This window comes from Urtica dioica, chromosome 6 (assembly GCF_054948205.1).
Source record: "Urtica dioica subsp. dioica isolate 48M chromosome 6, U.dioica_male_clone48M_v1_H2, whole genome shotgun sequence".
Taxonomy (NCBI): domain Eukaryota; kingdom Viridiplantae; phylum Streptophyta; class Magnoliopsida; order Rosales; family Urticaceae; genus Urtica; species Urtica dioica.
The window spans coordinates 2,598,333-2,620,199 of NC_142761.1; the positions used below are offsets into that span (position 1 = coordinate 2,598,333).

At 41.2% G+C, this 21,867-nt stretch overlaps 1 protein-coding gene across 1 annotated transcript; it reads right to left on the reverse strand.

The window, feature by feature from the left end:
- Positions 1-637: 637 nt before the first annotated feature.
- SYD (P-loop containing nucleoside triphosphate hydrolases superfamily protein) lies at positions 638-18,360 on the reverse strand. The gene is made up of 35 exons (XM_089616757.1): positions 18,139-18,360; positions 17,838-18,046; positions 17,161-17,278; positions 17,008-17,069; positions 16,556-16,671; positions 15,626-16,441; positions 15,260-15,447; positions 14,760-14,911; positions 14,564-14,628; positions 13,753-14,445; positions 13,402-13,565; positions 13,089-13,186; positions 12,442-12,627; positions 12,159-12,339; positions 11,816-12,010; positions 11,656-11,699; positions 11,403-11,459; positions 11,116-11,212; positions 10,874-11,046; positions 10,576-10,789; positions 10,298-10,423; positions 10,096-10,185; positions 9,835-9,951; positions 9,671-9,751; positions 9,336-9,443; positions 9,061-9,230; positions 8,649-8,727; positions 8,477-8,551; positions 8,116-8,213; positions 7,918-8,025; positions 7,432-7,489; positions 7,036-7,266; positions 5,224-6,952; positions 1,596-5,134; positions 638-1,286 (listed from the first exon to the last, which is right to left on the reverse strand). The coding sequence occupies exons 3-35, from the start codon at positions 17,266-17,268 to the stop codon at positions 930-932; spliced, it is 10,575 nt and encodes a 3,524-aa protein (XP_089472883.1). The 5' UTR covers positions 17,269-17,278; positions 17,838-18,046; positions 18,139-18,360; the 3' UTR covers positions 638-929.
- Positions 18,361-21,867: the final 3,507 nt, after the last annotated feature.

Below are 21,867 nucleotides of genomic sequence, written 5' to 3' on the forward strand. Positions count from 1 at the left end.
GAGTGACCTAAATTTTTTTTTTTTTTACACTTGTGACCTAATTTTTTCTTAGTTTATGAGATGTCAAACGTAGGACCATATGCTTATCCAAATATTCTCAGCATCGCATAAGATACTTTTCTATAAGTCTTACAATTATTCACAACGAATAATGCATGTGCTAGTCTAATTTATAAGAATTATCAGATGAAGAAAAAAAAAAAATCAATTTAAACTATTGTATGAACAAATAAGAGGTTGTTTCACTAAATAAAAAATAAATTGAGGATTTTTAAATCACAAGCATAAAAACTGAGAGTTTTTTTTTTTAAAGCATAATTGAGTGTAGAACATAAGGGATGATAGTGTATTACGTAGAGGTGGTGGTGTGGCCGTTGTTCTAAATTACATAAAGAAATTATTTTTTTTCTCTAGACATTAACTTGACTTTTTATGAATCTATTATTTTTAATGTTGGCTGTTAAACTTCCTAAATTATTACTCTCTCTTAATTGTTGCAGCGGACAACCTACTGGAAGTACTAATTTTAAATTTTTATCAAGCAAGGGGCAAAAACGTCCATCTCTATAGTGTGTAATGACCATATCACCCCCACTTTTTGTGTTGGTTCTGACACCAGGGTATAAATGTCTTTCACTTGAATCCAATTTCCCGAAAATTCACAAGTGCAAATGAAATAATATCTCCTTCAAAACATTAAAATTACTAATGACCACCGTAATAATATGAAATTAGCTCCTGAAGAACGGTCTATGCCAATGCTAAATTATAGCTTTTGTACAAAAGCAAGGCGGGTCTTGGTCAATACTTAGTACGATTAAGCTGTCAGAAGAACCCCGCTAGTACATAACATTATATATAATTATATAATTATAATTTCTACATACATATATTCCTACCGTAGCTGTACAAGAAAACAAGTTATTTAACTACTTATCAACTACAGACTCTAACGTTGTAGGAGAACCTTTCTTTTCACGTTCCGAGACCTTCTCAGGGACATCGCCGGAATCAAGTTCCGATTCTGGTTTCTGGACCTCTTCTTCGGCATTGCCACCTGGCACCGTGGGGTTGTTTTCGTCTTTTGTTTCAGAGGACTGTTGAGGCAGATCGGTGCTTTCGGGTTCTTTGTCAACAGAATCACTGCCAGGATTCACCAGCTCCGTTCCAATCTCTTTCGGTGCTTCCGATACTTCCGAAACACCTGATAAATCCTCTTTTCCCTCGGAATTCCCGTCCTCCGCGATCGTACTACCGCTCGATATATTGTTTTCCAGTGCAATTGCCTGAGTATGAACACACAGTTATCAAATATGAGGCACAAGATCAAGAGTAGCACACAACAAACACACACATCCTCAATTTAGTCAACTAATGACAAGAAGATCAATAAACCCTTCCAATGGGATTTATAAACTTTTTTTTTATTTTTTATTATTTGTTGTACCAATTAATTTTAAGCTTACAATGGTTATGGCATCTTTTGTCTTTGAGGACCAACTTCAATTATATTAAAGTAATCATCGCCTACTGGGTTGGAAAGCCTTTAACACCATAGAAAACATTGATTTTATTTCTGGCAGAATCCCACCAACCTGGGACGTGTCCGCTTGATCATCGTTGACCTCGACATTCGAACCCGCCACTTCGACCGAGCTGCTATTCTTCTCAGGCACGGTCTCCGTCTTGGTCTCGATTTCTTCAGTTTCCTGCGTACACGGAGGCGTATTTGCTTTTCCTATTTCGGGGCTGCTAGCTTTATTCTTCTCAGATGAGCCCTCGGTTTCTTCACTTTCTAAAGTAGAAGTGGGCGGGTCGGCTTTTTCCGGTGCCTCAATCTGATGACTTGTTTCAGCACTGTGATCATTTGATTCAACCGACGGTGCTGAGCTCTGATCTGGACACTCACCACCAATCTCAGCCTCGATAATTTTTTCTTCGGCCACATGGGACACGTCCATCGGATCAGAACGTAACTCTGTTGGATCTACTGGATTGCCAGCTGGAGACTCGACTTTATCTGATGCCTCGATCTGATGACTCGTTTCAGCACTGTGATCATTTGATTCATCCAACGGCACTGAGCTTTGATCTGGACAGTTACCGCCGACCTCAGCCTCGAGAATTTTTTCTTCGGCCACATGGGACACGTCCATTGGATCGGAACGTAACTCTGTTCGATCTACTGGATCGCCAGCTAGAGACTCAACTCTTTCGTTTAATGTTTCTGAAGTGTCAACTAGTCCTTTGACAGACGAGTCTTCGACATTTTCTTCCTCCGGCACCGAAGAAGATGAAGGTACAAGAGCCGGGGTATCTGTATCCATAGCCGTTTTCGACCCATCAAGTTCCACAGCGTCGCGTTCTGGGTCTTTCTCAGCAAGTTCATCGGGCTTCTCTTCCTCTACCACTGAAGATGAGTCAGCTTGAGCAACAGTTTTTCCGGAAGTCTTTGGAGGTTGAACATCACGGTCTTCTGTTTCTTCCATGGGTACCGCACTGCAAGGGTCTTTCTCAGTAAGTTCCTCGGACTTTTCTTCCTCTAACACTGAAGATGAATCAGCTTGAGCAACAGTTTCACTGGAATCCTTTGGAGGTTGATTATCACGGTCTTCTGTTTCTTCCGTGGGTACCACACTGCAAGGTCGGTCCTGTTCCGATGAACCCTCGATATTTTCACCGCTCGTCAATGCAGAAGGAGACAAACCCGTTACAGTATCTTCAGGGAGAGACTTGCCATCCTCGCCCGAGTCCAATTGAACCACCATTTCGGCCTCTGAGACTTTAGGTTCCTCGGGAGTTGAGCTGCAAACTGGATTTGTAGTCTCTGGAGAGTTTTGAAGACCACTACACGCCTCTATTTTTACATCCATGCCAGCTTCAGAATTTTTCGGCGACTTGTCTGAGACCGAGGACCCAATTGGGTCCTTCTCAGATGGACAGTCAGACTTCTCCCCAGACTTGGGAGTCTCTGAAGCTTTCATGTCCGTTGAGGAAACAAGCTCATCATCGGTCTCGGTCTCTAAGAATTTTGGTTCCTCGGGTGGTTGCAATACAGGCAAAGCTTCAGATGCAGAAACATTCAACTGAGCCTTGCACTCGGCCGGAGACTCGTTGGGTTCCTCAAGTGCTACACTGCTGCCAGCTCGAGTTTCCTCGGAGTTATTACACTTCTTTTCGGTGCCCAATGGAAAATCAACAGAACCTTCTTCCACCATTTTTTCCGATTCTGTATCTCCAGCATTAGAAGCATCAAGCTTAACACCCTCAGACAAGTCTATTTGACCGGTTCCAGATTCCGTGCCGCCACAGCTAGTGGTTTTCATGTTCTCTGAAACTTGCATTTCAACGTCACTTTCTGTTACAGGCTCAATGTTAGCTGACTCGGTTATGAGTGGATTCACATTAGCCTCCAAGCTTGCGTCCTCTTTGTTTCCAGATTCCGTGCCACCACAGCTAGTGGTTTTCATGTTCTCTGAAACTTGCATTTCAACGACATTTTCCGCTACAGGTTCAATGTTAGCTGACTCGATTATGACTGGATTCACAGGAGCCTCCAAGGTTCTCTCTGTCGAAGTGTCTTGCGGATCGGAATTCGCAGAGCCAGAACCAGAAGATCCTATACCAGCACCGAGATCTGCAGACTTTGACAAAGACTCCGAGCACTCCACGACGCTGTCACTGGTGCATTTAATCGAATCGGTTTCTAGAGGAGGCAAATCAGATTTTTCAACGCAGCCCTCCCCAGCATCAACAGTTCCGGAATCATCTCGAACAGCAGTAGATGTGGGAATCCCTGGCTGTACTCCCTTGATGTCAGAATCAGAAGTTGATTTGGGAGGCGCTTTTGACAGAGGCTCAGTTTTGTCAACTTCCATGGCCATTGGAGCATCCAAAGATGGCTTTAATTCACCAACAGTTGTCGCAGAATTTGTAGAGTCCGTAACAGGAGGTTGCCCATCACATTTTTCAACTTCCATGGCCGTTGGAGCATCCGAAGATGGGTTTAATTCATCAACCGTTGTCGCAGAATTTGTAGAGTCCGTAACAGGAGGTTTCACATCACTTTTTTCTACATTACTGACCCTCACTGGAGCTTCTTGAGAAACAACTGCGGCCAAAAGGGTCTTCTCAGAAACAGATACGTCGTCTGCCACCGATTTTGTATCTGCTTTACTGCGAGTATGTTTCCCATACTTCATCGGAGTGTCGAAACCCGGCGCTCCTGTGTCCAGAGTTTTAGCGATGGAAGGCGCTTTACCCTCCGTATTTTGATTTTTGGCACTCCTAAGTGAAGCTGCTCTGACTTCTTTCCCAGAGGAATCGGTCGTTTTAGGCTTCGGCTTGCAAGTTCCAGAAAATATTTCCTTCATCACACGTGCAACATCATTTACCGCAGCAGACTGTATCCTGTCCTTGGCAGAGTTTTTATCGGTGGATCCTGTTGCACTATCACCGCCAGCTGGAGGATTTGTTGCTGGCTTCTTCATTTGAGTATGACTCAATGGGTCTTTCCTGGCAATCTCGAGGCCGGCTAAACCTGAGCCGGAAGGAACTTCAATCGCTTGAGCCTGGATCACATTCGCCGCGTCTGGAGCTTCAGTTTCTTGTTTACCTCTCGTTGCAACAGATTTATCATCGGGTGATCTGATTTGGGGTTGAGAATTTAACTTTGGATCCTGACTTGCAGAAGCAACAGGAGGGGGAGGGATCGGAGTCTGTTTCTTTCCTCTGCGACGAGGAGCCGGAGTATCTGTTCTGTTCGAAGCCTTTCGACCTGATCTTCGGCTCGGCACTGGCTCGGGGGTAGACTGAGTAGCTGGAGGAACAGAAGGGTAAGTAGTGGTTGGCTGAGGGCTGACTGCGAGTTTTACGGAAGCTGTTGAAGGAAGATCCACAGAAACTGGAATATTCAAAGTAGGAGGAGCTGGAACAGATTTATCCCCCACATCTTTGTTTCTGGTAAGCTTGGGAACAGCGTTATTCGATGATGTCGCAGCTGCTGAAATCGGGCCTTCTTTGATCACGGGCTCAGTGATTTCTGGTTTGGATGAGCATTTTGCAGGCACAGTCTCTTGAACCACAGAAAGGACCTTGCTTGCATCAGCAAGCTGGCTTACCACCAAAGCAGGGCCTAAAGAAAATTAGGACCCCGTTAATTTTATCCATAGATTTAAAAATAAATAAATAAACAAAAATTCATTTAATATGGGAAATTCTTACCTTGCAACACAGCTGTAACATCAGGCACTGTTGGCGTTCCGTCAGTCGGTCCCCCTTGAGGTGTTTGTACTGGTGATTTCAGATCTCGACTAATCACACCAACAGGCAAATGAGCACCTTGCAGCGGAGCGGCACTTGCTGGTTCCTGACCACTATCTTGCTTGACATTAGCCTGTGCCGACTCCTCAGAGCTTTTCTGTAAAACCGGAGCCGGTTTCAAATCCTCAACGGCTGACACAACGGGAACAGGAGTCAATACCATTGATTGCTTCCTTCCCCGGCGCCGAGTTCCGGGTGCAGCACTTTGAGCCTTCCGGCCTTTGGTTTGAGTGGGCAGAGGGATAGGAGACGGAAAACCAGGGGCACCAGGTTGGAGAGAAGCAGAAGGAGAATTTATGGTCACTCCAATATCGGGACGATTAGCTACTGCAACGGCGCCTTGTAAAGCAGAAGAACCAGTCACAGGATCAGTGCTTTGGGTCGTACGAGCACTAGCAACAGTTCCAGCCACGATGGCTGTCTGAGTTCCAAACAAATTCACCGGATTAATCTGGGTGACATCGTTTGTCGTCGGAGCACCAGCAACAGTTTCGGCCGTGATGGTTGTCTGAGTTCCAGGCAAACTCACTGGATCATTCCGTGCAACATCAATTGTTTTAGGAGCACTAGCAACAGTTTCAGCCGCGACGGTTGTCTGAGTTTCAGATACATTCGCCGGATTATTCGGCGTAACATCGTTCGTATTCGGAGCAGTACCAACAGTTTCGGCCGAGACGGTTGTCTGAGTTCCAGATAAATTAGCCGGACTACTCTGTGTAACATCGTTTGTTTTCGGATCTGAACCAATTAGAGCACCGGCAACGGGAGGTGGTGGTATTGGAATCTGCCTTTTTCCACGACGTCGAGGAGCAGAGCCGTCTGTTCCGCTCTGATTTCTCCGACCCTGTCCTCTCCCTTGAGCAGCAGGAACAGAAGCGGGCGTGGTGACTGGTTGAGAACCAGGAGTGATAATAGCCTGTGGAGTAACAGGTTGAGAACCAGGAGTGATATTAGCCTGTGGAGTAACTGGTTGAGAACCAGGAGTGATATTAGCCTGTGGAGTGACTGGTTGAGAACCAAGAGTGATATTAGCCTGTGGAGTGACTGGCTGGGGCTGAAACCCTGGTGCACTCGCTTCAGCAACGTGAGGTACGGGGGTCCCACCGACACCTATGGGCGAAGAACCCACGTCTGTTTTTCTGGCTCCAGATGGAGTTCGGCGCGGAGCCGATGCGGTGGGTGGTTTATCAACCGTTGATCTTTTGGGCCTGCCCCGACCTCTCTTGGCAGGTGGGGTCACCTCGCTGCCAATCTGCAAGTTTTGAGGCTGTGACTGAGGCGACTGAAATTGTGGAGTTGGCAACTGCGGTGACTGCAATTGTGGCGGCGGCAACTGCGGTGACTGCAATTGCGGCGGAGGCAATTGCGAAGACTGCAATTCCGGCAGCTTCAGTGGAGGTGTCTGCACAGTCGTCGAAGGTGATAGAGGAGGTAGTGGTGGCGGCAGAAGTTCTCCAGCTGGAGCCGGAGCTGGAAGCTCTGTCTCGACATCACCCGATGCAGTCTGAGTCACAGCGGATGGTAACTCGGTAATTTCCTCCTTCAGTTTGCGAGGAGATCCTCCGGGGGACTCGGCTTGACACAGCTTTTCAAACTCTTCTTCGGTCCATTGTTCCTCGTAAGAACGAACCTAAAGGAATCAATGGAAAAAAGAAAGTGAGTGTATGGGACAAAGATATTGGAGTGAGTTGATGCGTCTTTCGGGCTTCGTACCTCTCTCGTCCTTTTGCCCCTTCCATAATGTGTTGTATCAAGACCTCCAAGACTCCCACCCTTTCGTTTGACCCCACTGTGTGATGCTGCATCAGGTTTTGGTACTTCGTGTAACTTCATAGCTTCGGAAAATTCCTTCAGGTCATCTTCTGTGACAAGACGAGAAGGCAATGGAGGCAAGGGCTCAGAGCTCCCTTGTCCCTCTCTTACAGCCAGGTCTCTCCATGTCGCCTGTACCATTGAATTCCATTATATTAGCAAGTTTATATATATATATTGTAATTAGGCTTAATGCCATGTTTATATAAAGAGTCTCGTTTCAAAAAAAAAAAAATATATATATATATATATATATATATATATAAGTGCTTTGTAGTCGAAGACATGCCCACATACCGCTTCATCTTCCCGCCTTTGTTTGTCAACTGATTCAAATACATCAATCTCCGACTCACTGTAAAGAGTAGAAGGCATCGTCAGTAAGAAAAAAAAAAACCAAAATAATGACAGACTGCTCTTTTATCTCTTACAAATGAAAATCCAAAACCCTCTTGTGCTGTGTAAATTTTCATAAATGACTGGTTAGCAAATTCAATGTTGCTCGAGAATCAAATGTGATGGTATATTGTACCATACAGCAATAATATGTTGCGGTATAAAATGCAAAAGATTGTGTATTAAAAATAAAAATAAAAATAAATAAAAAAATAAAAAAAACAGTACTAATGCGTGTATGACGTAACTTCACATGAAAAAACCCCCATCGGAGATAACGAAGAGTTGACCAATGAAACACTAGTAAAGTAACTAAATAAGAGAGACTAGTCGATACTGAACCACAGAGCAGAATTGCAAATATTTCAAAACTGCGGAGAAATCTACCTGCGGGCTATTTTGTCATTTAGCGCATCGTCGTCTAGTACAGGAGCAGCTTCCTCTTTTTTACATTCTCGTAGAAGGGACTCCAGATATTCCCTTCGATCTTCAGCACTGTTATATCAGTCACATTTACAAACACTTTTAAAATATGTTCTGCACTTTAAAGAAAAATGTAGTTGATGTAAAAGAACAAAAATCTACCTCGTATTATTGTCAAAGAAACCAGCAGTAATACTCTGATTAGCAACTCCGAGCTTATGCTCAGCTGAAGCTCTGACTTGCTCTTCAACAGTTTTGACCTTGGTGGAAAAAAATAACAAAATTTATGGTCCAATGAAAGTAACATTTAGATAAAGATTTATAAAATTTTAAAATAAAAATAAAGGCATGTTTCTTAATGGAAACAATTGTAAATAAAGCTGAACGTTTAGTGTCTGTTTGCATCAAATGTAGATTTACCAACCCAAGCTGTACACTGGGAGCTCTCATAGGGGAAAACCAAAAGGTAGTATTCTTTTCAACCACTATTTAAGACATCAAACACAAGAAGATAACGGCTTACTGTTTCAAATCGAAGAACAAGCACTTCCCTCTTTTGACCAATTCTATGTGCTCTTGCCTGTGCTTGCAAATCAACCTGAAAAGTGATTGCTTCCACATAAGCACACAACTTCATTCCAATAAACATACAACTACAAATTGAGAAAACGAGTGATGAGATAATTCCACATTACCTGTGGATTCCAGTCAGTATCAAATATGATAACTGTATCAGCAGCTTGAAGATTTACTCCAACCCCACCAGCCCGAATACTATAATGGTTACACATAATTGTCTCAGCATTCAACTTTTGCACAGGTATGCAAGCGTGGTGTCCAAGAAGATTAAAATAGATAGCATATTGGATTCAGAGAAAAAGAACACAACCAACAATTTTCTAAAAGACTTTTTCTTCAAACTAGATATATAGAATACATTATTCGTGTTATTCTTTTTAAGCCAATGAAGCAAAAGGCCTCCTTTTGGCCCTCCTTTTACCGCATTATTCCCCAGGATACAACTTCTTATTTTTTTTTTTTTAAAGAAACTAATTAACAAGTTAATATCAAGTAATGTGTTGAACAACTTATTATATGCATAATCACCTGAGAAGAAATATAAAATATGGCGAATCCGGTTTGTTGAATGCATCAATGAGAGGACCGCGATCGCCACCAGATGTATGTCCATCCAGCCGAAGGTACCGATACTGCTTCCAGTTGAGATATTCCTCCATAACATCAAGTAGCCGGGTCATTGTGGAAAAGAAAAGAACCTGCATATGATAATTTCAAGGATTCATTAATCAATATCAAATCCAAACTGATCAAAAAAAGATAGAAATGTAAAATAGAGTCATTTGAAGAAATAGTACACTTACTCTGTGATCAGTTGCTTTTAACTTTGGTAATAGCCGATCTAACATCTCTAGCTTTCCACAAAGTCGAACAAGAGGTGGCAGATAATGCTTCGGTATGTAAGTATCAACCTATGAAGAGTAGAATGTAAAATTATATATATTATAGGTACATAAACATAAATAGTAATGGGGAAAATTCCATAACCAGGATTAGTATTTTTGAGTGATGACAAGGATGAAATATGTGTAGAACAATTGAGCACATTAAAAGCCATTAAGCAGCACACACTCTCTGTTAAATTGTCCATACAGTTCAAGGACCGAATGAAGATAACTAAAGAGGTAAAAGAACATGCCTCGTCTGCGTGAAGCTGGCTGAGATAAGGATGATTGCATATATTACGAAGCTCCATAACCGAATTGTGCACTGACCGAGACTGAGCAAAAGAATTTAATATCAGATAAGTGGTAAATTAACACATTGTTTTTAGAATCTCTAATGCCTTAGAATGATGAGTACCTTTGTGTTTCCAATTGATCCAAGATTGTCTTCTACCCTCTTCATTAAAAGCTTCTGATAAGCAGAAGACTCGCAACGAATAAGTCTCTCAATTTTTCCAGGTAGTTGATTTTCCACCTGCCAAAGAAATCAATGACATCAATCATATATTGGTAGACAAGGCAGAACTACACAAAACATACCAATACAGACCAAAAAAAGCAAGATCGAAAATTTTGGAAGTAGAAGTTATACCATGAAATAAGAATATCACATTAATACCTTGTGTTTAAGCCTTCGAAGTACAAAAGGTCTAAGTACTTGGTGAAGACGGTTTATGATCAAAAGATTCTCCTCTTCGGAGAGTAATGCCTATTTCCCATTAGGATCAGGCAATGATTAACAAAAAATCAAATATCAACCCAAGAAAAGCAGAATACGAAGAATGAAAAATAACCAACGTTGCTTTAAAGACATTACTCACTTGATCTGCTGAATTATCGCCATTACTCTCAAAAGGTTTGTTGAACCATTGAGAAAAGTCCTCTGCCGAATTAAAAATATTTGGCAACAAGAAGTTCAACAGTGCCCATAACTCTTCAAGATTGTTCTGTAGAAAAGAGAGGCAAAAACTGATCATGTTGAATAGCCAAGTTACTCATAATTGCTTTCATCAATTTATCCAAATTTGCGATATATGATCATTGTTGAAATGTGCAACGCAATAGGAATAGATAGGAAACAAAAACAAGAACCACTTACCTGTAGTGGAGTTCCAGTTAGCAACAATCTGTGAGCACTTTGATAATGCTTCAACTCGGCGTTCAGCTTGCAGGAAGCATTCTTAATACGATGGCCCTCGTCGATTATAATATAGTGCCAATGAATCTTACTTAACTTTGGCCTGTCATGCTTGTTCATCAGATACTCGTATGTTGTCAGAAGGACATTGAATTTCCGTTGCACGATTCGTTCTCTGCAATGGAAAGAGAATTCAATATAATGGCACAAAAAAAAAAAAACAAAAGAAGAAGAACTCTCATGCTGTTTTTCCTCTTACTTGAACAGCTTACGCCTCTCTTCTGGAGGCCCAGAATAGACTATCCTATTCACACTAGGAGCCCAAAAATTTATTTCAGACTCCCATCCAGGTAACACTGAAGATGGAACAACGACTAGAAAAGGTCCTCTATCATTTTTGGTCTCCATCAGGTAACATATTAGAGATATAACCTGAAAGCACACAATGTCAAATGTGAAATATACGAACTGGGATCAAGAATGCACAATTGTGATACCTACCTGAACAGTTTTACCGAGTCCCATTTCATCAGCAAGAATACCATTCAAATGGTTGTTGTACAGTGAAACCAGCCACCTCAGCCCATTCATTTGATACCTAATGGCCAAGAAAACAGAATTATAGAGACTTCAATACGAAATAACCAATGGTGTACTTTTCCTTTCATTATGAATAAGTTATATATTATAAGTTCTCTAAAAAGCCATGAATAATAATTAACTAAAACAATAGTGTTAATAAAGTATCAATATAACAATATCTACTAATGTCATCTCTATTCACTTACTCTCTTAATTTTCCACCAATGAGACAAGACGGCTGATCGGCAATGCTCTCTTTTACACTGCAAAAAATCAAGACGGGAGTCAGCCACACTAATTAAGTTTCCATAGAGGTCATGAGAAGAACCTAAATGAGCAACTTAGAGGTAGCTCTCAAAGCTAATTTGAATACTATGGAAAATAAATATAGCATCTAAGACAGGGAAATGCAATCGAGAATGTGACAAATAAACTATAAAGATCACAATCAGTCAGTACCTATGGGCCATCATATAGTACTTTTCGTTGCTTTCCTTATAATGCTGCAGGAAAGAGATAAAACAGCAGGAAGAGTGATAAACTTTTGTTATTCTGCTAATGGCTTTAAAAATTTATTTACTTTGGCTAATTTGCAAAAAGAGAGAGAACAGAAACTTGCCTTTGCTTGGTCACTTTCATCATCATTTTCAACAGCAGAATCCATCCTGTCAAAAATGCTTGTAGTTCCTGGCTCCTCCATATCATGTTCAAACTGTGTAGCCATGGCCTTTGCTTCCTTCAGCTTTGATCCTAGTTTTTGCAGGTACTTTTCTGTCTCTTTCAGAAGTTGCTTCACACGATCAGATTTGGCATCCTATCATAAATGCAGAAGAGTTATGAAGACCAAAGAACTGACGTGTGTATAATGATGTCTTGTGTTCAGGAGCAGCAGGACTTCTAAACCAATATATGTTTCCTTTCGTTCACCAAAGAAAAAAAGAAGTACAAAACAAAGGACAAACCTGGACCATTCTTAGATACCCCTCTACATCATTGATCTTTAACAGATTAATCTTTTCACGCTGAATTCGATCGATCTTCTCACGGTGGATTCGTTCCTTCTTTTTGTGGAACTCCTTTGCGTACTTGTTGAAAACCCTCAAGCGTTCTCTCTTAAACTTGAATACATCATCCAATCTCTCCCTGCAGTTTTATAGGTAGTAAGTCAGCCTATAAGGCCAGCCTACTTGAGGCAAAATTGTACCCAGCTGCGATAAGAAAAAAACGAAGTAAAGAAATGCTTACTTGTGAACTTCTATTTCACTAAAGAACTCCTTCTGTCTCTCTCTTATTCTCTTCTGTCGCTCTTCCTTCATTTTTTGCTCAAATTTTTCCAGTTGCTTTACTCTCCTGCCGTGTTTATGTTTCTTCTGTGATCTCAAGCGCTCAGTTTCATAGACAATTGGCTTAAAAAAGTCATTCAAAAAATCACTGCAAACATGAAATAAAGCATTGTCAGGAGTGAGAACATTAAATGAATATAAAAGTAAACTGGAATTTCGATAAAGCTATTTTCAAGTCTTGAAAGCTGGTGATATTGAAAGTGTACATACGTTGTTTCGAAATTGTCTCATTTGACTGACTTAAATTTAAAATGTCACTGCTCCTCTCCAGTCAGGTGTTAAGTGATGAAACACCTTCAGTTAGTGAGTGTACCAAAACTCCTAACATTGCATTCTCAAGTATGTGCAGACACCTGTCTTTTTTTTTCAAAATTTATAACCTATTATTGTTAAATCGTTTTTCTTTTCTTATTTTATGACTGGTTTAAACCCGACTAAAAAAAATAAAAATTGTAAAATCTCTCAACCATTATCAATAAAACCGTCGGCTTTTTCATAAGATCAATAAATTTTTATAAGCACATATTGCTGCTTTAGAAAAATCATAACCTTCGGAGACGGCGTTGAAGATCCAAAAGTTGCAGCTTTTTGAGTTCTATGACACTTTTAGTTCTTGCAGCTATATCCTCGGATGTGCTCACATTTTCCTACAGTAAACAATAGAGACAACAAAATATAAAAAGAGATAATAACCCCATCCCTAAAACATTGATTTAGCATAATAGATCAGGTAATAGTTGAACAATAAATGAAGCACTACTTGCATGCCAAACCAGTAAAAAACTATCAAGTAAAACAATTAATTACGAACAACAGAAGCAATGTGGCCATGACATTTTTGCCAATATGCTCAATCACATACCTTTAATTTGTGAAAACATGTGGCCATCCGGTGCCTCGTTTTCTGCTGTTTTAGAGCCCATTTCTGCTCATTCATTATTTTCTTTTTCTGGTGATCCATGATCAATTTTTCTGCCATTGTGTACCTTGGTAGCGGATGTGAAATGTTTTCCTCATTTTGATGTCCTGCAGCGAAAATAATTACATTTTCCAATATCACGAGTAATTAGTAGCTTTTCGCATGTCTCATAAGCATCAGATTTGAAAGAAATAAATCCTAGCAATATCAAAAGTAATAAAAATATGCATAGCACTGTCATTATATAAGATGAACAATTATAATGATGATTTTGTTAAGATGTTAGGTTCCCACCTTGTAACACATGTTTCGAAACCATACTAGTGTTCTTCAATGGAACTACAGCGTGAAGATTATTGTCAATTCCAGGAACTGGTTTCCAGTGATCTCGTGAAGGCATAGACATATTATTAACAGCGAGCTGATTCCCTGGATACCCAGTGTTCTTAAGATTCTGGATTTGACTTGTTGCACCATCTCGTCTTTCAGGCATCAAGCCATGCTGACCAGAGGGTGCTGCTATAACTTCCTTGGAAACCCCATCGTTATTGCCAACCGCCGTCCAGTTAGACATTTCATGGTTCACCTGCTTACTCATACCCATTAAGGAGACGGATTGGTTACCCCTTCCAACTTGGAGGTTGCCATTTTCCAACTTGTCCCCATGGGCACTAACAGCTAATCCACTTTGCCCAGCCTGTGAGGCCACGGTTTCCTGAGATTGAGGCTCAACATCTGGCTTTCTCAGCGATTGGTGATGGTCTAACGGTCCACTGGTTGATTCCTCCATTTTTGAATTTCCAGCTTCTTTGGATGCCGGATTGGTATCTTGTACTCTTCCAGCAGATGAAGTCCCTGGAGGCATATTATTATCATACTCCTTTGCATTGTTCCTTCCAAACGGCATCATGTTCTCTTGCACATTACTTGGCTCGCCAGAAGATTGCACTTTTCCTTTATGATCGATCAATTCCTTATGGGACCCATCTGCACGGTGAACATATGTAATTTATATAGAATAACATCGGAAGCAACGAGCACGAGGAAATAACTCTTTATAGTGAAACATTAAAAGAGCACTTAAGTGGAAGCACAAGTTGCTTACCATCTTTCGGCAAGTTGTTCCCAAGGGCAATATCGAGATGCATCTTCTTTGGAATTAAACCATTTCTGCACGTTCACCAAAAGATGTGATTAAAATAGCACAACTATAGTAACACGGTGTACACTTGCACTGTTTATTCAAAAAAAAAAAAAAAAAAAAAAAAAAGGTTGTGGTTTTATATCAAAGCATTATCTACCTGAAAGCTAAAAATACAAGGCATTGAGCTCTCAGCTGTTTTAGTTGCTGTTCCCTGAAAGGCATTCCGGAACCTGCAGGAGATTTTCCTGTATCTCTTGGTACTGCATTTCTAAGCATGCCCATTTCGGATGCACTGTTCTGCCTGCCAGCCTACAATACAATCATAGAGAACAACCAACTCAATATATTACAGCAAAATAACGGCTTCACAAATAAATATGTTAACAAGAATAAGAAACATAAACGGATATGATATCGTGCATCATAAAACACAACAGTGACACTTAAGATTCTAAACTGAAAAGTCAACAGTATCCAAATCTGGCATGTTCCCATCTACTCGCACCATTACAAACTGCTTTTAACGGGTAGCAGGAAATTCATTACTTAAACTACATTGTAGACCAAATAAACTCAATACGATAAAAAAAAAAATTAAAAATAAATAAATAAAATAAAATAAAAAAATTTAAAAAAAGGAAGCCAATAATTACATACCTGGGCAAGTTGACCTGCATCAGCCGACCTATTTGAGCTTCCTCCATCATGGTTAAAAACCTTTCCACCAGAAAGAGTTGAGCCAGCATATTGCATTGTATTCGAGAATCCTGGATCTACTGTCGGAAATGACTCAGAAGCTGTAGCGACCCCTCCATGAACCTTTCCAAAAGTAGCTAAATGACGGCCTACATGTAATTTGAGGTTCCAAAAGTTACAGAAAGAAATGTCCTTAAAACACCGAAACTTCCAGGAGTGTAAATTTCAATTCACTTATATTTGTTCCTCCTACTCAGTTTAAAATAAAATAGTTTTCCGGCATATAAAGTAGATTGTTCTAGCACGGATTCCCTTTAAGCTTATTACCTAACCCAAGAGATTGAGCAGCAGCTGAGGGTAATGGAATTTCTGCATTGCCAGGAACATTGGACGGAAACCGAGGAACTTGAGGTTTTTCATATTGCATACCACTTTTATTTTGGTTCCATACACCCATATTGTCATGTGCAACTGAGGGTACTTGCTGATTGTGGCTAGAAGTAGCCTCCATTTCTTCAGGGAATTTTGAATTGGGAACACGGCTCATTGGGTCACTTGCAGGATCCAACTGCTTTTCAATCAAATGTTGACCTTCTTGCGTAGGTCTGGTCCCAGGTCTCATGCTGCCAGACATTGCTGCAAACTGTTCCATAGGACTGCTACCGGGATGAATATTAAAATTGGGATGCTCGGCTGCAGAACCAGAAGCTTCAACCTTGCCCAATTTCCCCTTCCTTGAATTAACCGCAATGTTGCGAGAATCAAGTTGTTGAGCGCTATCATTAGGTGGTTCTGCGGGTATTGATGTATCTCCTCTTTTCCTCTTGGCTGCTGTCTTTTTGCCTTCCTTTTTGTTCGTTTGTTTCTCCCGGTTTGTTGTATCACGCCTTTCCTGCGACTGTGAATTAGCTGACCTGGAGTCTAAGCTAGATGGACTTTCGTGATCGAAAGATTTTGCACTCCTATGAGCTCCAGGTCCTTGAAAATAATCATGTCCTGCACTACTTGGTCCAACTGGCGGTCTGCTGGAGGCAAATGAATCCATTTTGGGTGGCTCATTTTCGGGCAAGCCCCCTTTGGAATCATTGGCAACCCCCAAATTTTGAGCCCCCAAATTTTGAGTCCCCAAATTTTGAGAAGACCCTGCAAACAAATCGTCAGGAAAAAATATAAATCCTCAGAAGTATACTTACATCGGAACCACTCAACGTTAGTCTCGGAGTACAAAACACATGCTGATAAAAATTCTTTCAGTACCGCCAAATTGTGTTATTGCAGGATCAGCTGGTTGAGCTCCACCGGCCATAGGAAGGCGTGATGATTTCAAAGCTTCAATGTCAAGATTATGTGTAGTTATCACGGTCTCCATAGCCCTTTAAAACAACATAAGTTAAAATAGTTAAGCATGTGAATCAAAACGAAAGGCTTCGGGTGAATAATAAACAAGTAAAATGGAGAGATGAATCTATCTATGACTAACCAGATAAAAAAAATTACAAACACGTTTTATTTAATTCAATACAGATTAATGTAGCACAGTACTTGAAAGCTCAATAGGACCACAAAAATGTAATTGAATTATCTTGAAAAGCATATAATTGCTTCCACAGTTACAAACTTGGTGGTTCTCTAAGAAGAAAGTATAATCCAAATTGACCAATTTTTAGCTTTAGCACACAAAATCTGACCAAATACTTCACAATTATTACCGTGATATTACTTGGTATGGCATGGAATGTTCCTTTCCACTTGACTTCATGTGCTGCAATATCTGATATCCAATACCAACATTATGAGAAAACCAAAAGAAAATTTAAATAAATGAAAACTCATTAATCTCATCGAGGTAAATGATCACTTACCACATAGAGTTTAGTAGCCAGTTTAGAAGGCTCGTCCTTTGAATCGTGGATGAGCTTTTGCAAAAACTTTGCTGCCTCCAATTCAACATTTTGAGACGGCCCTGCCATCTCCTTTAACCTTTTTTTAAACCATAACAAACCACACATAAGAGATCAAAACCCCACAGAAGGTTTAAACAAAAAATTTATCGCATGTTGCTACAAAATTCAATCGACTCTGACGACATCCTATGACCTCTAATCAAATCAGAATGATTAAAAAAAAAAAGTAGAGCGACAGGCAACACCTAACATGTATCAACTCATGCTCTGAGCTTTTTCAAGAGGTACTAAATTTGTCAACTACATCATGTAAATTCAACTTCTAGAGCCTGATTCCAGAGAACTGTATCCTTTAATTCGCAGAAAATGCCAAGTAAAGTTCACATCCATAGCTATTCTTTCATCGGATATCAAATAAATAAAAAACCACGAAATAGTTGACAGAAATTTTCTCAACATTTCACGACCAGAATTCACTATATTTTGGTTGGTTTCTGAGAAAATGGAAAGTTGCAAAGAGCTAGCGAACCTAGAAACTACCAAACAAACAAAAAAAAAACGAGATAACCAACCAACCACCAACATTTCACCAAAATCACAAAACCCAATGCGCTACTGTGAAGCTCGAAGCTCACCTTAGAAGGACAACTTAAAGCAAACGGATTTAATCAAATGCCCCCATGTTCGGACGACCTTGAAGAGCTCGTACTGATCTCCGATCGACGGACCGGCGAAAGAATCAATCAGACTCCCTGGTGCGAGGCGTTAGGTCAGTTTTAGGGCTTTCTCACGAACAAAAATTGACAGTGAGAGTAAACGAGGAAAGAAGAAGGAGACCTTAAACCTGAAACACGAAAATCCCTATCGGCACACAATATGCAATCTGAGAATTAAAAAAAAAAAAAAAAAAAAAAAAAAAAAAAAAAAGCGACGTACACAGAGCTTGGAGGAGGAGATCGAGGACGAGAGAAAACGACCGACGGAAGAGAAGAACGAAGCGGAGACGAAGACGGCGTTGATCGGAACCGAGGCGGAGAAGAGGGCGGCGATGAACGGGATCGACAAGGAGAGGGATATTCAGATACGCAATACTCACTCACACATTTAGAGCGAGCTTTGAGACGACTGAGCGAGAAGAAGAAAATAAAAAATAGGTCAAATGGCTGGGAGAGAAAAGACCCCCCCACGAGCCAAGGCGTGCGTGTAGTAATTTTACAAAACAAAAATAAAAAATTAAAGGATAACCAAGTTGTATTTTTGAAAGGAAAAATTGTACAAAATAGCCATTTAAAACTCATTGATTAAAATAGCCAAAGTTTCAACTTTTCAGCAAAATAACCAAATTTACGCTTTCAAAATTTTTTTGACAGTCAAGATTAAATTTATTGGCGATTATTATAAGTAATTTATCGCTTTCAAAAAAATTAATTTTGAGTTCAAAATTTTTTTGGAAACCAATTTGTTGCACATTTTTTATATTTCACTCAATTAAGACAAACATTGGTTATTTTGCAAATTCATAACTTTAAATTGGCTATTTAGCTATATCACTCGCTTTTGAAATTCATTGCAAAAGTGCTTTTTTGTAAAAAAAAAAAAATGATCCCAAGTTGCAAAACACTATTACAAACATATTTTGTGCGGAATGGTATTAGGTGCGATATGTCGCACCTAATAGTCGCACCTAAGTCCATATTAGGTGCGACATGTCGCACCGGATACTCATCCGGATGACTAAAAATTTCGCTAATGTTTAGTGTTATTCGGTGCGAAACTGTCGCACCGAATAAGAAATTGTCGCACCTAAAACCTTTGTCGCACCTAATATCTTTAGGTGCGACAAATCTCGCACCCAATGGTTTTTAAATTTAAAGTCTTCGCCGAATCTCTCCGAAATTTTGATTTCATATTGGGTGCGACATTGTCGCACCCAATATGGTTATTAGGTGCGACAATGTCGCACCCAATAGTCCTAGAGTGCCCGAGCCTCTTCTTCTCTTTCACTCATTCACTCCTCTCTCAATCCGCGCCTCTCTGCAACTCGACCTCAACTCATCTCTCTCAACCCGAGCCCCCACGCCTCGTCTCTCCCAATCTGACGCTCTATCTCCGACCAAACGCCCTCCGGTACGTCCCTCTCTCTCTCTCTCTCTCTCTCTCTCTCTCTCTCTCTCTCTCTCTCTCTCTCTCTCTCTCTCTCTCTGTCTCACTGTCTCTCAATCTCACTCTGTCGCTCTCTCTCTCTCATCCAGCCTCGCACCCCGCCGGCCGTGACCAGCCTCCCCCGCCCCGCCGCCTGGACCAGCCCCCCGCCCGCTCCGGTACGTCCCCATCTCTGTCTCTCCGTCTCACCGTCTCTCAATCTCACTCTGTCGCTCTCTCTCTCTCAGCCAGCCCCCCGCCCCGCGCCCCGCCGACCGTGACCAGCCTCCCCCGCCCGCTCCGGTACGTCCCATTTTCTCTCTCCGTCTCACCGTCTCTCAATCTCACTCTGTCGCTCTCTCTCTCTCTCAGCCAGCCCCCCGTCCCGCGCCCCGCCGGCCGTGACCAGCCTCCCCCGCCCGCCGCTTGGACCAGCCCCCCGCCCCGCCGGCCATGACCAGCCTCCCCCACCCCGCCGCCTGCATCAACCCCCAAAGACGCCGCCTGCACCAGCCCCCCACCCCGCCGCCTGCATCAGTCCCCCGCCCGCCGCTTGCACCGACCCCTACAACGAGGTATGGGTTCCCCTCGTTGATGTTTTGATCTAGGAATTTGTTTTGTTGGTCATGTGGTTTAGGAATTGATTTTGGATTTGAAATTTTTTTTTTTTGAACGTGAGGTTTTTAATGCTTGGGTAAGGATTAAAAATCATGTTTTGATTAGATTGGTTAGAGATTTTGGATTGGTGAGATTTTGGATTGGTGAGGTTAATTCGTTAAGTTTATGTGAAGTTGAATTGGAATGTTTAATTTACTTTAGTTTTATATTATTGTACTTATTTGAATTGAAATGTTTATGTGATTGTTACTTAGTAATTTCGTTAGTTAAGTTGAATTGAAATGTTTAATTTAGTTTAGATTTAGATTATCGTAATTATTTGAATTGAAATTGAAATTGAAATGTTTATGTGATTGTTAATTAGTAGTTTGGTTAGTTATGTTGAATTGAAATGTAAAATTTAGTTTAGTTTTAGATTATCGTAATTATTTGAATTGAAATTGAAATGTTTAAATAGATTAATTAGTAATATATATATATATATATATATATATATATATATGAATAGAATAGTCTTGGTTGGTTATATATGTTGTTTGTTTTTAAATTGCAGATTTTGGTTAGTCAATATTATAGGGGAAACTTTGCCGAATTTCTGGCAGAATAAAACGTATTTTGCAGGATGTCTACTTCAGGTCATGACCCATTAGGAGGAGAGCGTGATCCCCCGCAGATGCCGAGGAAGAAGCGGGGACCAACGACTGGCCTCGTTTCTGCGAGAGCTGGTGTTGGGACCCCTGGAGCGAACATAGTTCGCTACGATCAGACTGCGCAGGCGTTCTACCAAGACGTCAGAGAGCAAAATCTGTTGATCAGGACGTTCCAAAGCCGATTAGGAAACCTGATCAAGAGTACCATTCCAGTCGACCTCCCAGATTGGAATCATGTGCCTGCGCAGAGTGTGGCGACTCTTATGAACTCGATTCATAACGAGTATCGCTTCGTTTATGAACAAACCGACAGTGGCGAGCTTGTGCCTGCAGATCCTATTCGCAACGAGATTGATATGGCTATCATTCGCGATGTGAAGAGGATGCGCCGTGGCCAGAAGTCGAGGTTGTCGCAGCTCTTCTTCAAGACATCTTGCGGGAGTAAGGATCTCGCTAAAAACGAAACTCTCAAAGGCTATAACCAGGAAGCCTGGTTGAAAGCAACAGAGACGTTCGACTCGCCGGAGCATAAGGTATGAGTTGAACTTCCGATGGTTATTTGAATTTCTTAATATTGAACTTAACGAATTTATGTCTCGCAGGCGAAGTCTGTCCGCAACCGGGAAAATTCGAAGATGAAGAAGACGAAGGCGAGACAAGGGTCGCTTAGTTTTTTTGGTCATCGCTCGAGGAACGTAAGTCGCTTAATATTAATATGCAATATATATGTAATTCATATTTTAATGTTGAAAAATTACAGCGAAGGGAAGATGGGAGTATAGGCTCGGCTTTAGCGATATGGTCAGAAAAACACCATGACGCTAAGGGATCGTGGACGACGGACTTCGCGAAGTCGCAATTCGTAAGTTATTTGTTTTATTTACTATATTTAATTACTTAAATTATTCTTATCTGATAAGTTTTTTGTGGTTTTTTTTTTTGAATGATCAAATCAACGCCCAAACGAGAGATATTTTGCGGCAAGCGGCGGAGCAAAACACCGCGATCTCCCAAGAAGATGCAGAGATGTACGCGATGCGTGAAGTTTTGGGAGTACGCAGAGACTGGGAGGTCGGTTTAGGGCCTTCGATCCCAAGGTCATCGCTGGGTGTTGCCCAAACGCTAGATAGAGGCTCGTCAAGTTCGTCATCTCAGACCGATCCATTGGTTGCCGAGATGCGAGCTCAGATGGATGCCCAACAAGCCGAGCTGCAAGAGATGCGGCAACAGATCGCCTTCCTCAGCCAGATGCACA

Coding starts and splice junctions, on each gene's coding strand:
- SYD (XM_089616757.1), bottom strand. CDS start 17,268: ATGGCAGGGCCGTCTCAAAATGTTGAATTGGAGGCAGCAAAGTTTTTG. Junction 15,448..15,625: donor TGCTCAATCTCTTGGGTTAG/GTAATAAGCTTA, acceptor AATTACATGTAG/GCCGTCATTTAGCTACTTTT. Junction 5,135..5,223: donor TGTTACAGCTGTGTTGCAAG/GTAAGAATTTCC, acceptor AATTTTCTTTAG/GCCCTGCTTTGGTGGTAAGC.